General features: G+C 40.8%; 2 protein-coding genes across 4 annotated transcripts in view; one reads left to right on the top strand and one right to left on the bottom strand.

Annotated features, from left to right (window-relative positions):
* Positions 1-14194, bottom strand: part of DSTN (destrin, actin depolymerizing factor) — a 37442-nt gene extending 23248 nt beyond the window's left edge. The window contains exon 1 of one of the 3 annotated variants that reach the window (XM_072736463.1): positions 13978-14194. In XM_072736463.1, coding sequence (XP_072592564.1) covers positions 13978-14058 — 81 coding nt within the window. In that variant the 5' untranslated portion in view covers positions 14059-14194. Of the gene's footprint in view, positions 1-12701; positions 12972-13262; positions 13425-13977 lie in introns of those variants that run through there. The other 2 variants (XM_026002377.2, XM_072736464.1) reach the window with 2 other exon arrangements.
* Positions 13506-14670, top strand: part of BFSP1 (beaded filament structural protein 1) — a 68464-nt gene continuing 67299 nt past the window's right edge. Inside the window, exon 1 of the mRNA XM_072736462.1 lies at positions 13506-13795. The gene's annotated coding sequence lies outside the window, so the exon portion shown is untranslated. The remainder of the gene's footprint in view (positions 13796-14670) is intronic.

The raw sequence follows: 14670 nt of genomic DNA, 5'->3' as shown, positions 1-14670 counted from the left end.
CTGGAGGAATAATATGCATAATATCAAAAGCCAAATAAGCAAAAATAGGAGAATTACAAAGAAAGGTACAGTACACCTCCAAGATAGTTGATGTAGCTATCAAAATCATGCTTATGGAAAGTTTATAAAGACATGGAAGAAACATTACTTGAGGTGAAAAAATAAAGTAAATATAAAGTTTTATGCACAGTGTTTCTCAACTATGTAAAACAGTATAGAGAAAAGGAAAGGAATTTTATCTCCATCAGTGGAAATATAAGTGAATTTTATCTTCTCTTTAGTCTTCTGTATTTTCCACATTTTCTATGAACATATTTTTAAAGTTAGAAATATATATACACATACACAAACTTTTTGATTCAGTGACTGCATAACTAGAACTGTATTTTGAAAAATAATGCAAATTAAAAGATTTATGCGCAAAAATGACAGTATTCTCTCTCCTTTTCTCTGCCATCGTGGTATGTGTGGTTGACTATTCCAAGCAATGTCTTCTCACAAGACTTTCAGGATCAAGCAATTCATGGCCAAGAAACAAAAGCAGAATCGTCCCATTCCCCAGCAGATTCAGATGAAAACTGGTAATGAATTCAGGTACAACTCCAAGAGGAGGCACTGGAGAAGAACCAAGCTGGGTCTGTAAAGGACACTCACATGAGATGGCACACATACTTGTAATGCATGAAAGTCACATGCTCATATCCTATCACTCTGTAAACATCACTACTACCTGAGTAGGTTTTTTGTTTTTTTTTTTTTAAGATCTTATTTGAGAGAGAATGTGAGAGAGTGCACGCATGCACAAGTTGGGAGAGGGACAAAGAGATTCCCCTCCAGGCAGGGAGCTTGATACAAGGCTTGATCCCAGGACTCTGGGATCATGACCTGAGCCAAAGGCAGATACTTAACCTATTGAGTCACCCAGGTGCCCAACAATGGGCATGTTTTATGGGGGAAATGATTTTTCTCTGTTATTATGCTTCTGCACTGGTAGGCTGGTTCAGCAATAGGTGACACCTTTTGTTTGGGGAAGGAAAAAAAGGCATTAGTTACAATCATGGATTTAAATTAAATAGGGGGATGATTTAATGCCATCACTGTACATGGATGATACCATTAAAAATACAAAGTTTTTATAGATATATTTAATATGCCAGAAAACTTACCCATTTAAAAGTATAAATTCAGTGGGTTTTAGTATATTCACAAAATTGTACATCCACCACAATCTAATCTGGAACATTTTGAACATCCCAAAAAGAAACTGTGTACTGAGTGATCGCTCTTCTTTCCCACTCTCACCCACCTCAGACCTAACCAACCATTATTTTATTTCCTGTCTCTTGAGATCGATCCTGGATATTGTATATAAATGGAATTCTACAATATGAGTCTTTTTCTGACTGGTTTCTTTTACTCAGCATGTTTTCAAGGTTCATCCATGTTGTAGCATGAATTGGTACTGCATTTCTTTCTATTGACAAATAATATTCTATTGTATGGATATACTACATTTTATCTATCTGACCATCAGCTGATGGAAATCTGGGTTGTGTACACTTGGGGTCTACTATGGATAATGCTATTATGTACATTCATGTACAAATTTTTATGTAGACAGGTCTTTTTATTTCACTTGGTATATAACTTAAGAGTGAAAGCGCTGGGTGAATGGCAATTCCCAAGTTTAACTTCTTAAGGAACTGCTAAAACATTTTCCAAAAGTGGCTATACCGTTTTACATTCCCACCAACAACATATAGGGGTTTTTCCTTTTCCACAGCCTTGCCGACATTATTATTGTCTTTTTTATTATAGCCATCCTAGTAGGTATATAGTAGTACCTCACTGTGGTTTTGATTTGCATTTCCCCAATGGCTAATGATTTTGAGCATGTTTTCATGTGCTTATTAACTATTTGTATATCTTCCTTAAGGAAATGTCTGCTGAAAGCCTTTGTCCATGATTGAATTGCATTTTTACTGCTGAGTTGCAATAGTCCTTAATATATTCTGGATACAAGTTCCTTGTTAGACATGATTTGCAAATATTTTCTCCCATTCCATGGGTTGTCTTCTCACTTCCTTAATGGTGTTCTTTGATGTAAAAAAGTCTGTAATTCTAATAGAGTCCAACTGATCTATTTTTGTCACTTGTGCTTTTGCCTACAAATGCTAAAAAATTTGTCCAAACCACTCCTCCAAAAAATTTCCCTAACCCAAACTCACAAAGATTTATGCCTATGTTTTCTTTTTAGGAGTTATACAGCTTTAGCTTTTACATTTAGGTCTAGGAGCCATTTTGGGTTACATTTTGTATATAGTGTGAAACAGGGATCCAAATCCATCCTCTTACATGTGGATATCCAATTGTGCAAGCACCACTTGTTTAAGACACTATCCCCCCCCGCCGCCGCCCCCACTGAATTAGCCTGGCACCCCTATCACATTGGGATATGAGAAAAAAAAGGATATAAAATTGTTACAGATGAACTCAACTGTGTAAGAAAAATCTATGCTGGTAGTCTCTGGATATTCACTTTCTCCCTCACTTCTGTTATAGACTCATTACAATCTGCAGTCATCTTATTCATTTGTTTACTTATTTCTTACCTATCTCCCCCATTAGAATGTATAAGGACAGGGACTTTGTCTTGTATACTGTTGAATCTCCAAAGCCTACCACAGTGCCTCATTCCTAGGAGGCACCAAATAATTATTTACTGAAAGAATAAGCATATATTTAATGCGATCTAGAAGAGAATGCGCTGAAGGTTAATACTTTGGTTGAAACTGCCATTACAACTAAATTTTTCTTCATGTTCTACAATGTACATACCTTATATCATAATCAGATACAAAATTAAGGTATTTTAAAAATGTATGGTACCTTTGGATGAATTTGTTATTCCTCAAAGTTCTAAGAACCTCAGTTTTTGCCAAATAATTGCATTTTCAGTTTAACTACCTGATACCTCAGGTCTAAATCTTAAGAGTTATCCTTGATATCTTTCTCTTATGTCACACACCCAAATTATCAGTAAGTCCTGTCAGGTCTACCTCCAAAATACATATTCAACCTAATCACTCCTCATTATCCCACTTCTAACAATCCTAATCCAAGCTACCACCATCAACTGGATGAATAACAGCAATAGTCTCAAGTCAGGTTTTGTCCCCACCTGCCCATCTCCACAGGAATAAATCATATCTCATTCTACTACTTAACACCTTAACTCTGTCCCACCATCACACACCCAATAGCTTCTTAGTGCAATCAAAATAAAATTCAAATTCCTCACCTTGGCCTATAGACTCTTCCTGTTCCAGCTCTTGCCTACAATCCATTTCCTGCTTTTCTATCCCCCCTTTACTGAATTCCAGCTACACAAGCCTTTTTTGTCCCCAGCACGTCAAGCTCATTCTCTTCTCAAGGCCTTTCTACAAGCTCAATGGCCTTCTCTAACAATTTGGCTAAAAGAAGCCAACTCTTCTGGTACTCCCTATTGATTACACTATTTCCTGCATACCTCTTAACAATTCTGACACCATCTTGCCATTTTCTTTGGTTTTATCTCTCTCTCTCTCTCTCTCTCTCTACCATATTAGGATAGAAGGAAGGAAAGGACTTTTTTAGAACTATATCCCCCTAAAACCTGGATCAGTTCTTGGCATATAATAATTTCTCACCTATTTATTAAAAAAAAATTGAGTACTATTCTAAACCTTGAGAGCAATGAAGAAATGTTTGATTCTACATTAATTTCTCCAGGAACAATACTAAGTGGAAGACAAGATATTTTTACATTAAGAATTAAATCACCTGAGATATCACCTCACACCAGTCAGAATGACTAATATCAAAAAGACAAGGAATAACAAGTGTTGGTGAGGATGTGGAGAAAAAGGAACACTCATGCACTGTTGGTGGGAATGTAAATTGGTGCAGCCACTATGGAAAACAGTATGGAGATTCCTCAAAAAAGTAAATATACAACCCAGTAATTCCACTTCTGGGTATTTACTAGAAGGAAACAAAAATACTAATTCAAAAAGATACATACATTTCTATGCTTATTGCAACATTATTTATAATAGCCAAGATATGGAAACAACCTAAGTATCCACTGATGGATAGATGGATAAAAAAGATATGGTATATACGAAATATTACTCCACCATGGAAAAGAATGAAATCTCGCTATTCCTGACAACATAGATGGTTCCAGTGGGTATTATCCTAAGTGAAATAAGTCAGACAGGAAAAGACAAATACCATATGATTTCACTTACATGTGGAATCTAAAAAAAAAACAAAAACAAAAAAACAAACAACAGAAATTGAGTCATAAATACAAAAAACAAACTGACGGCTGCCAGAGGGGAAAAGAGAGGAGATGGGTGAAATAGGTGAAGGTGATTAAGAGGCACAAGCTTCCAATTATAAAATACGTAAGGACAGATATGTAAAGCACAGCATAGGGAATACAGTCAATAATGTATGATGACAGTAACCACTTATAGTGAGCATTTCATAATGTACATAATTGCCAAACCTTTCATTATACGCCTTATATATCTCAAAACCAATAACATAATGTTGTATGTCAGCTATACTACAATTTTTTAAGTCACCTGAAAAATAAAATTTAAAAGGCAATTGTAAAAAGAAGTTGATCATATATAATCCAAATAAAATAACATTAGTTTAAAGAAATAATAAAACAACTGGAAATACGTTCTAATGCACTCCTTCCACCCTTTTCATTTTATCTACAATTGCTAAAGCATGTGATGGTGTTACCAGAATATTAAGAAAAAAGACTGTTAATCTAATTAGGATCTAAAGTTGTTTAATGTAATTTCATCCAATACTGATAAGCACTTTAGTATATAGGAAGCATTGCTTTTAAACTATTTGCGTGCATCACCCAAACTGTCATGACAGTAGTTACACCCATTTGGAGGAATGATGAAACTGAGGCACAGAATAATCAGTAACTTATCTAAGGCCATAGTTAATAGGTGGCAGAGCCAAAATTCAAAAACCCTAGGCAGCCCCACTCTGAGCCCATGCGCTTAACCACTTCTCGGTATAGTTTAACAGAAATGATAACAGTATCTACCTCATCGGTTGCTATAAGGATTGAAAGAGAGAAGGTATAACACAATGCCTGACACATAATAAATATTTAGAAGTTCTCTAAGGCATTAATTCTTACTCTTTCCTTCATTTGTTAGGCTTTCAAGTGCTTTTCCATGGTTCAGGATGTCTCAATGAGCACCAAATACCATTCAGTTTTCATTTTTTTAGGGGGGAGGGGAAGAGGGAGAGAAAGAATCTTAAGAAAAGTCCACACCCAACATGGAGCCCAACTCTGGACTTGATCTGATGACCCATGATATGATAGCCTGAGCCAAAATCAAGAGTAGGATGTTTAATCAACCGAGTCACCCAGGTGCCCCCATTCAGTTTCATTCTTAAGGGAAGAAGGGCACTGGCATTTACTGAGAGGTTTGTCTGTATGCCAGAATTATTTTAAAGGTACTACTCTAATAATATGTCTTATCTTAAAGGATTTTCACTGTAATACTCAAATCAAATTGTAATGCAGTATACAAAGGGGAGGTATATTCAATTAGTTTAGTACTTAAAACTCAATTCCATTGTATTAAAAAGTATGTGGGAATAGAAAGTATAAAAATTAAAGAAATTCATATCCATGAGAACCTGTCCCTGTTATAATTACAAATGCCCTCTCAATCACCCATTCATGCTCTTTCAGGAACATATGTTGTGGGCCTACCATGAGAGAGGCATCTTGCTACTGAAATACATAAACCCTGTCTTAAGGAGATCAATAGCTTAGTTCTACAAGGTATCTTAATAAGTACCATAAAAGGAATTCATATGCTATCTTAGTACTCCTTCGTAGACTCATGCAGAAATGCAGAGGACTAACACAGTGTTGGTACCCATGTTAACTTCCCTTTACAAATTAAATAGGCTAATCCACAAAGTGTGAGGCTGGTTCATTAAAGTTGCCACTAACTACATGTGGTTTAGTGAGTCCATTAAATATCGCTAGTGTGACTGAGGAACTGTATGTTTAAATTATATTTTAAATAACTGAAATCTTATTTTTTTAAAAAAATATTTTATTTATTTAGTCATTAGAGACACACACAGAGAGAGAGGCAGAGACACAGGCAGAGAGAGAAACAGGCTCCATGCAGGAAGCCTGATGTGGGACTCGATACTGAAACCCCAGGATCATGCCCTGGGCTGAAGGCAGGTGTCAAACCACTGAGCAACCCTGGCATCCCAATTAAGTGAAATTTTAAGTTGATTATCAATTCCATTACTAGAAAACTTTTAAGCATGCTCTGAGCAACTCAGGCATGTGAATCTACTTTTCAAGTGTAAGATATATATCTAGATACCTATCAAATATTTCCAATGAAAATTGAGCATTTGAATTGAGATGTGCTGTAACTGTAAAATATATACTAGATTTCAAATAATTTATATGAAAAAATGTGAAATGTCAAAATTTTATATTGATTAAATGTGGACATGATATATTGGGTTACAGAAATTTCACCTTTTTTGGTACTTTTTTAGTGGGGCTATTAGAAGATTTATAAGTAAGTACACATGTAACTTGCCTTTTATGTCCTTTTTTTTAGCTTGCATTTTATTTCTATTCAATAACAATGGTTTCAAGATTACTTACAACATTTTTGTAAAATTTTTTTAAAATTTGAGGGATCCCTGGATGGCTCGGTGGTTTAGCGCCTGTCTTCGGCCCAGGGCGTGATCCTGGGGTCCTGGGACTGAGTCCCACATCAGGCTCACTGCATGGAGCCTGCTTCTCCATCTGCCTGTGTCTCTGCCTCTCTCTCTCTCTCTCTCTCTCTCTCTCTCTCCCTGTCATAAAATCTTTAAATAAATAAATAAAATTTGAGAGAGAGAGAGAGAGAGAGCACAAGTGGGAGGGGGCAAAGGAGGTGGGAGAGGGAGAGACAGAGAATCTCAAGCAGACTCCACACTGTGGAGCCCAATGTGGAGCTTGATCCAGAACCCTGACATCATGACCTGAGCGGAAATCAAGAGTCAGCTGCTTAACTGTCTGCACCACTCAGGCACCCACTTACAACATTCTTAAAACAAGGTTTCAATGATTTGAGAAATCCTCAGAGCTCTAGAGCTTCAAAAAAACTGACGTAACAGATTCTTTCCTAGCAAACTGAAGGAGTCTTACCTGTATTTGCCTGCACTTTAGTTTTAGCTCTATCAGTACACAAAAATTCCACCACCATAAAAATGTACCACATGAAACCATTTTACAATAAACACCAATTTGTTACAGGTGGATGATTTTTTTTTCTGAAAACATGCTAATACAAGAATACGGGTAGGAAACTCATCTTTCTTTTCTGTAAGAAGGCAAACAGGAGTAATAACCTATAAAGTAACACAAAAATATGGAAAAGAGTACATAGTCTTTCTTTGATGTAATCCAAAAGAACACATGACAAATTAATTTCAAATGTAGGGTTCCTGCTATCTTATACACTGAGTTTGTCTTTGAAGTGCTCATCCTATGCCCAGTTACAACAGAACAAGAATTCTCTGACACTCCTCTCTCATGCTAAAACCAAAATCTCAGCTTTTTCTCTGCCTTTTCATACTTTCAACTACAAATTAAAAGGTGAGTTTTTGGGATCCCTGGGTGGCGCAGCGGTTTGGCGCCTGCCTTTGGCCCAGGGCGCGATCCTGGAGACCCAGGATCGAATCCCACATCAGGCTCCCGGTGCATGGAGCCTGCTTCTCCCTCTGCCTGTGTCTCTCTCTCTGTATGACTATCATAAATAAATAAAAATTAAAAAAAAAAAAAGGTGAGTTTTAATCACATTTTTATTTAAGTCAACTGTTTTTTAAAGATTTACACAAAAAACTGATTCTTCAATTTTAACATACCAAAGCAAATCAAGGAATAGGGTAAAACACATAAGCATTACGATGCCAACTACCAGAAGAGTTTTTAAAGAGTTAAGAATCACTCTAGACTAAAAACTACTCAATGCCATGGAGGATCTTTATACAGAAGACCCCAAGATGAATTAAGTAACTCGTTTGTCAAAGTATTACTGAAATGAACCAATCTGATGTTTATTTTGCTATACTTCTCCCAAAGTAAAATTTCAAGAAAAATAAACAGCAACACAACAATGCCAAGTGACAACTCACTTCCAACATCAAGACAAGGAGGCAGGGAAAGATAAAAAACTGTGATTAAAATATTTCTGAAGTGTTAAGTGTAAATCTTTTGAGTGTGTCTTTCATGGACAATGTAGAGAGGGATATACTACAAGGGAAGGAAGCTCAAATTTGTGAATAACAATCTTCTACTCCTTTAGTAGGTTTTGTGGTTTTGGTATGTAAATTGCAAGCACTAAAGAGACTATGCCTAGTTACTTTTCGCTCTGTAGATAAAAGCACCTTATATGTGTTAAATCCACAGTTTTTCAAGTTTTGAGACTTTTTTCTAATTTCAAATATGGTGTTCATGGCAAAGAACTTAGTTATTACTGAAATAAAGTTACATTAACATAAAAATGAAAAAGTCTGGAGTCTTCCTGGATAGTAAGTTAAACATCAGCTCGATTTAAACCAATTCTACTGATGAAAAATAGTCATAATTATTTGTTTTGTTTCTTTTTTAGTAGACTTTCTTTTTTTAGGGACATTTTAAGTTCACACACAAATTGAGTGGAAAGCACTGAGATTTTTCCATATATTCCCCTGTGCTTGTTTGTTTTTAACATCTGGCTGGATGAATTACCCAAGAAAAAGAAAGAGATTAAGTAGAGGACGTTAATCTCCATGGCCTCTCTCAAAGATGGAACTCTATCCTGGATCATTCTGCATTCCACCACTACCAGGGCCTGACAATGTCAAGTGGCTAGAATGAAGGGTATTTAACTTCTCTTACTTAGCAGCTTAAGAGGCATGCAAAAAATGGAGGTTCTAGAGAAAGATATCAGCCCTCAGTATGCAGTTCTGACATTGACAATCACATTCTTAAGGATTTTAACACTGGATTTACTTTATGACTCCACAAATAAGCCTAGATGAAGACATGATGAGTACATAATGTCAGGTTCACCAGACGGACATGCATGTAAAAACACAGGCTGCGATAAACATAAAAAGATACTTTAGTACTAATGAAGAGAAATACAAATTTTAAAAAAAACTGAAATACAAATTAAAAGTTATTTTCACACCCATCAGATTGGCAAAGGTTTTAAGATTCATAATACCAAGTGGTGAAAAGAAATGGAGAAACAGGCTGATAAATGTAGCTGGGATGCAAACTAGAACTACTTAGAGTAAAAAATATAAACACACACCCTCCAATCCAGGGCTTCCACTTTTGGGTCTATACCAAGAACACACTCACTGGGGCAACATAAGTAACATAAAATATGGAAACTGTCAATTGCAAAACTGTTTACATAGACAAACGAAAGATAAAACGATGAAAAACTGGGGAAATGTTCATCAATAGGGGAATGGATAAACTTACATAGTCACAATATGGAAACTATTTAGCGGTTAATATAAAGAACCATAGCTACAGTTAAAACCAAAAATCATCTCCCTCCCCCCAAAAAACTCGCCAAGTTGCAAAAGGATACCTAAAGCATATAACATTTATACGAAATTTAAGAACACATCAAAACAGTATATATTATTTTGGCTGCAAACATACATAGCTAAAGATCTGGAAATATCAATGAGAACGAAATATTTTAATTTCAGTTGATTATGTTAAAGTTCACCTGAGCCTTGCGCTCCTGGAAATCAGTGATGGTTAAGAAATCCACTTCCATCATTTTGCGTTTTGGGAAACTGGTAAGAAAAAGATCCTGCCCTTGTTTATTGTGATAAGACCTGTGTGGTTCCTCAAGACTCCCTGTTTTACTTGCCCCAGGTCCTTGTCTTTTTTTTTTTTTTTTTTTGAGACATTCCTTATTAACTAATGTTCTCCCAATTGCAATAGCCTTAAAAAAGTCATCTCCTTAATTGACCAGTACATTACGTCTTTGACACAGGAATGGTTATCTCTGGGGCGGGAAGAGAATGGGATGCAGAAGAAGATGCAGATTTAGCTGTAATGGTAACATAGAAACCTGAAATACAACAAAAAAAAATATTTTCATTTTTCATACAAAAAGACTTGTTATTTCTGCGTACTCTGCTTAACATGCTTCAAAATTAATTTGCAAATTATGTTAAAACTTGATGTGGAGTCAAAAAAGGTCACAAGTCAATCAATCCCTTACAGTCTGTTTTTCATGTTAAATAGGCACATGAACACACGCCCAACCTATTCCACTACATTACTGTAAGTAAAGGTATTTTTCCTAATCATAGTGGTAGAATGCATTTGTAATTCATCCTGAGCCAATTAGCTCAGTTTGTTACAGCAGTTTCCCAAAACGCAAAATGATGGAAGTGGATTTCTTAACCATCACTGATTTCAGCAAGGCTGAATTATCATACAGACTTTTACTATTTCAAGGTCAACATTATACTCCTACTCCCAGAGAGCTATAGAGAGTATGTTATAAACGTCATATGCCATTGGTTACAAGAGGCACTAGGCAAGTCTATGTGTAATGTCTTGATCCTTACCCAACAAAAGAACTACTGAGCAGATAAACCTAGGAACTTAATGGTAGACTAGTAAATAATCTTTTTAGGAGGACACCGGCATGTTCAGCGCGCGTGTGCGCACACACACTCCAAAGTTTTGTCTGGAGTGGGTAGATGGGTAGATGTGGTTCCTGTGTAGGCAGGCTTTTTTTTTTTTTTTTTTTTTTTTTGGCACGGTAAAGTGAGATTCTGAAAACATGAAATCTCATCTGAAAGTGCCCAAAAGTGATCTTTTGAGTTGGGTTTCAAATTGCTTTTATTCCCAAGTGCTTCCAGAAAGCTTGGTGAGTACCAGAAGTGATTTTGTTAATGCAGAACAAACCTATCAGCAGCTAAAAAGAATTCCACCCACCCCACCCCCCCTTCAGAGAAAACTCAAGTAGGGGTTGGGGAAGGGCAGAGGGAGAGGAAGAGAATCTTAAGTATGCTCACACCCAGCTTTGAGCCCAACCGAGGACTGGATCTCACAACCCTAAGATGATCTGAGCGGAAATCAAGACGTGGATGCTTAAACGACTGGTCAACCCCTAAAATTTAACCGTAACAACAACAACCAAAAACTTTAGAAACTTGGAACCTCAGTTTCAAATACAGAGGTAGAGTGCTAAAATCTAGAATAAAAGATAAAAGAACTTTCAATCTTCATAATACCCTCTACTGGCCAACACTGAAAGGAGATGTTCTGTGCTCATAAGGCTAACAAAAGTAACCCTTACAAATGGTCCGTCTGTATTCTGAACTCTATTTGCAAGCATCCAAACAGGAGCTTGTAAGGTCTTCTTGACCTGCCTAAGGCCAGTAAGTTTGTTATGTATCTAAAACCCACTTATGTTTGTTTGTTTGTTTAAGATTTTATTTATTTATTCATGAGACACACACAGAGAAAGGCAGAGACACAGGCAGAGGGAGAAGCAGGCTCCCTGTAGGGAACCCAACGTGGGACTCAATCCCAGGAGAGGGAGTGGGGGGATCACGACCTGAGCTGCAGGCAGATGCTCAACCACTGAGCCACCAGGTGCCCCCTAAAACCCACTCATCTTGATTTTAGTTCTCTTCCTCTTGCAGAAACCATAAATAAAACAGACCCTTTCTTCATTTTATTTGCGTGCACAGAAATGTGAAAGTTAAGCTTGAACTAAAATTTAAGGATTTAACTAAAGTTAAAATGCCCGGTCTTGTTTTCAAATAGAAGATAAAGTCTGTATTATAAAAACTCAAAAAAAAAAAAAAAAAGTCAAATCAAAAGAACCTAAAGCAGGCTCCAACCCACTTCAAGGCAGTTTCATTAGAGTGGATGGTCTTAAATTTATGAGACCCTTAAATTAAATCAAAACCCTTAGATTAACTCTTTCAATATAAAGTAGCATATACAGTGTAATCTTACAGAGATCTAAAAAAGTCTTAAGACGCTGCTCCTCTTTGTAGCTTACAGAATTAAACCAAAGAAGAACAGAAAACTCAACACTATTAAATTCCTACTACATCTCCTTAGTCAAGAAACTACTGGTCAATCTCTTTTTCTTCCTTGCACTACCTTAAGAAAACCAAAATTGCCATTCAGCGAAAACATTCTGTATGCCAGTAAACGGGTACCAACTGCTTCCAGGCAGACAGAGGCAGTAACAGCGTAATATTTCTAGCAAAGTCTGGTAAGCCTTTGCCTGCAAATCATTGACCAAAAATGGTAACGGCGAGCGCAGACTAAAGAAAACGACAAAATGTTCTACTTGATGGTGCGGGTAAGAATACTGTTTTAGACAGACAGTTTAGAGTGGAAAATAAGTGAGTTAAGCCAAGCGTCCATCCCCTGTAAGAGCATATTTACTTTTCAGTGACTAGGATAATTCAACGCGCCTTCCAAAGGCTGTTCCGTTCGCTCTTACTAGCATCCCAGCATCATGCCCACTGCTCGCACCCGAAGTTCTGGCACAGCCGAACTGTTCGCTTTGGTAAAAGAAAATGTCTAAGCTTACGCGGAGAGACCGGGCAGGGAGGGGTTAAGGGAGCAGCCGCCCAGCCCGACGAGCGCCGCGGGAGCGCCGCGGGAGCTGATGGCCCGATAGGACCGACGAAGCGCCGCGAGGCCGCCCGTTCCAATGCTGCCGCGGTCGAGCTCGCGGCGCTCAGGCCGCCCTCTAGGGCGTTCAGGAAAGGCCTGATGTTCCGTAGGGGACGCGCCGAAGCTCGCACGAGCCCCCGGCCGCCCGGCGCCCACCAGCCCCGCGCCGCATCCCGACGCCCCCGCCGCGGCCGGCGGACTCCGGGGGCGTCACCGCGGGGGGGCGGTGCGCGGTCCCGGCAGGTCGTCCCCAGGCCCGGGCGGGGGGAGCCGCGGGCGCGATGCTCCGCCGGCCGCCGCGCAGCGCAGCGCAGGCGAGCGACGCAGCGGCCCGGAGCCGCCCGAGCGGCGAAGCCCAGACGCCCTCCGGCGCCCGGGGGCTGCAGCCGGGCTCGGTCCCCCGCGCCCCAGCCCCGACCGCACGCCGCGCCGCCCCGGCCGCCTCAGCCCGCGTCTCAGGCTCCCTCCCACTCACCATCTTCGCCGCAGCGGTCGGTCGCAGGGACGCGGAAGGGGAGCCGGCCGGCGCCGAGTTTGCAGAGCGACCTCCGCACCGCAGAGCCAGCGACAGACCCAGCGAGCAGGCGACGCGCGGCGCGAGCCTGCCGGGGGGCGGGGCGGGGCGGGGCGGGGCGGGGCGGGGCGGGGCGGGGCGGGGCGCGGGCGCGGGCGCGGGTGCGCGCCCCGAGCCCCGAGCCCCAACGCGGCTGCGCACGTCACGCGCTGCCGGCCGTTGCCACGCAACCGGCGGCCAGGCAGCGCCCCGCGCGGAGAGCGGGCGGAGGGCTCTGCCTCGTGTTCCGGGGACTGGGGGCCGCGAGCCGCTCTCACCGGCTCAGGCCTGTGGGGTGGGGCCTCCCTCATCTGCTCGGGACGAGGCGGCAGAGACAGGGATGGCACCTGCCGGCGAGGACCGGGCACCCTCAACCCGCCGGGGGGGGCGGAGTCGCGTCGCGCCCCGCCCACTGCGCTGCCGCTGCCCTAACATGGAAGTAGCCACCTGGCCAGGTGTGCGCCGCGCTGGGGCGGGGCCTGGGAGGACGCGGGCGGAGGGGGCATGGGGGCGCGAGGGGGGAGGAAGGGGGAAGACGAGGGGGGCCGCTTCCCCGGAGCGGGAGACCGAGGGAGGACCCGGGGGAGCCCGGGCGCAGGCCGCGGCGCCGGGAGCACGTCCCGCATTTTTTACCTACTTTGGTGCGATTCCCGCCGTCCTCCCCTGATTGGCCCAGCCCGGCACGGCGGGCCCTCGCGTGAGGGAAAAATCTGCACATTTTTCCTTCTTCCCCAGGCGACTGTGGCCATGCAGAGTACTCTGTGAGTCACCGCTAATTTCAGGTCTGGAAAAAACAAGGAGTGATTTATTTATCTTTGGGAACAGCCGGGGAAGGAGGCGCGGCGGTCCGCAGGGGTGTGGCTGGGAAACGGTGGCGTGTTCCGGGGACGACGGCGCCAGCCCCGCCGCTCCGTTTTGGGGGCTTTTAATTTAGGGTTGAATTTTTTTTTTAATAGACGGTTCCATCAGAAGCACAGTTTTGAGAGGGCCAGAAGGAATCCCAGTGTTTTTCCTGAGGCCGTTTTTGTGGGCAGCGAAGGGAACAAAGAATTTACAACTGGGATGATTACTTAGTTTAAGTTTTACTTAATTTAGGCTACCGAGAACATCACGGTCTCTACCAAAATTATTTTATTTCTCCAAATGTGAGGCTTTGGGACAAGACGGTTTTGTGTGTGGGTGTTTTTATCTTTTTTTTTTCTGGGCACTATATGAAATCTAGACTATTGTGTGGCTTTTGTTCTGCCGATTCAACATAGAAACTTATTTCTCATTACCCTCCTCCTTTTTTTTCTTTTTTAATTCTTTTCTAGAAAGGAAGTAAGTTTGT

The sequence above is a fragment of the Vulpes vulpes genome, chromosome 14 (assembly GCF_048418805.1).
Source record: "Vulpes vulpes isolate BD-2025 chromosome 14, VulVul3, whole genome shotgun sequence".
NCBI lineage: Eukaryota > Metazoa > Chordata > Mammalia > Carnivora > Canidae > Vulpes > Vulpes vulpes.
This window is presented reverse-complemented; position numbering and strand designations above follow the sequence as displayed.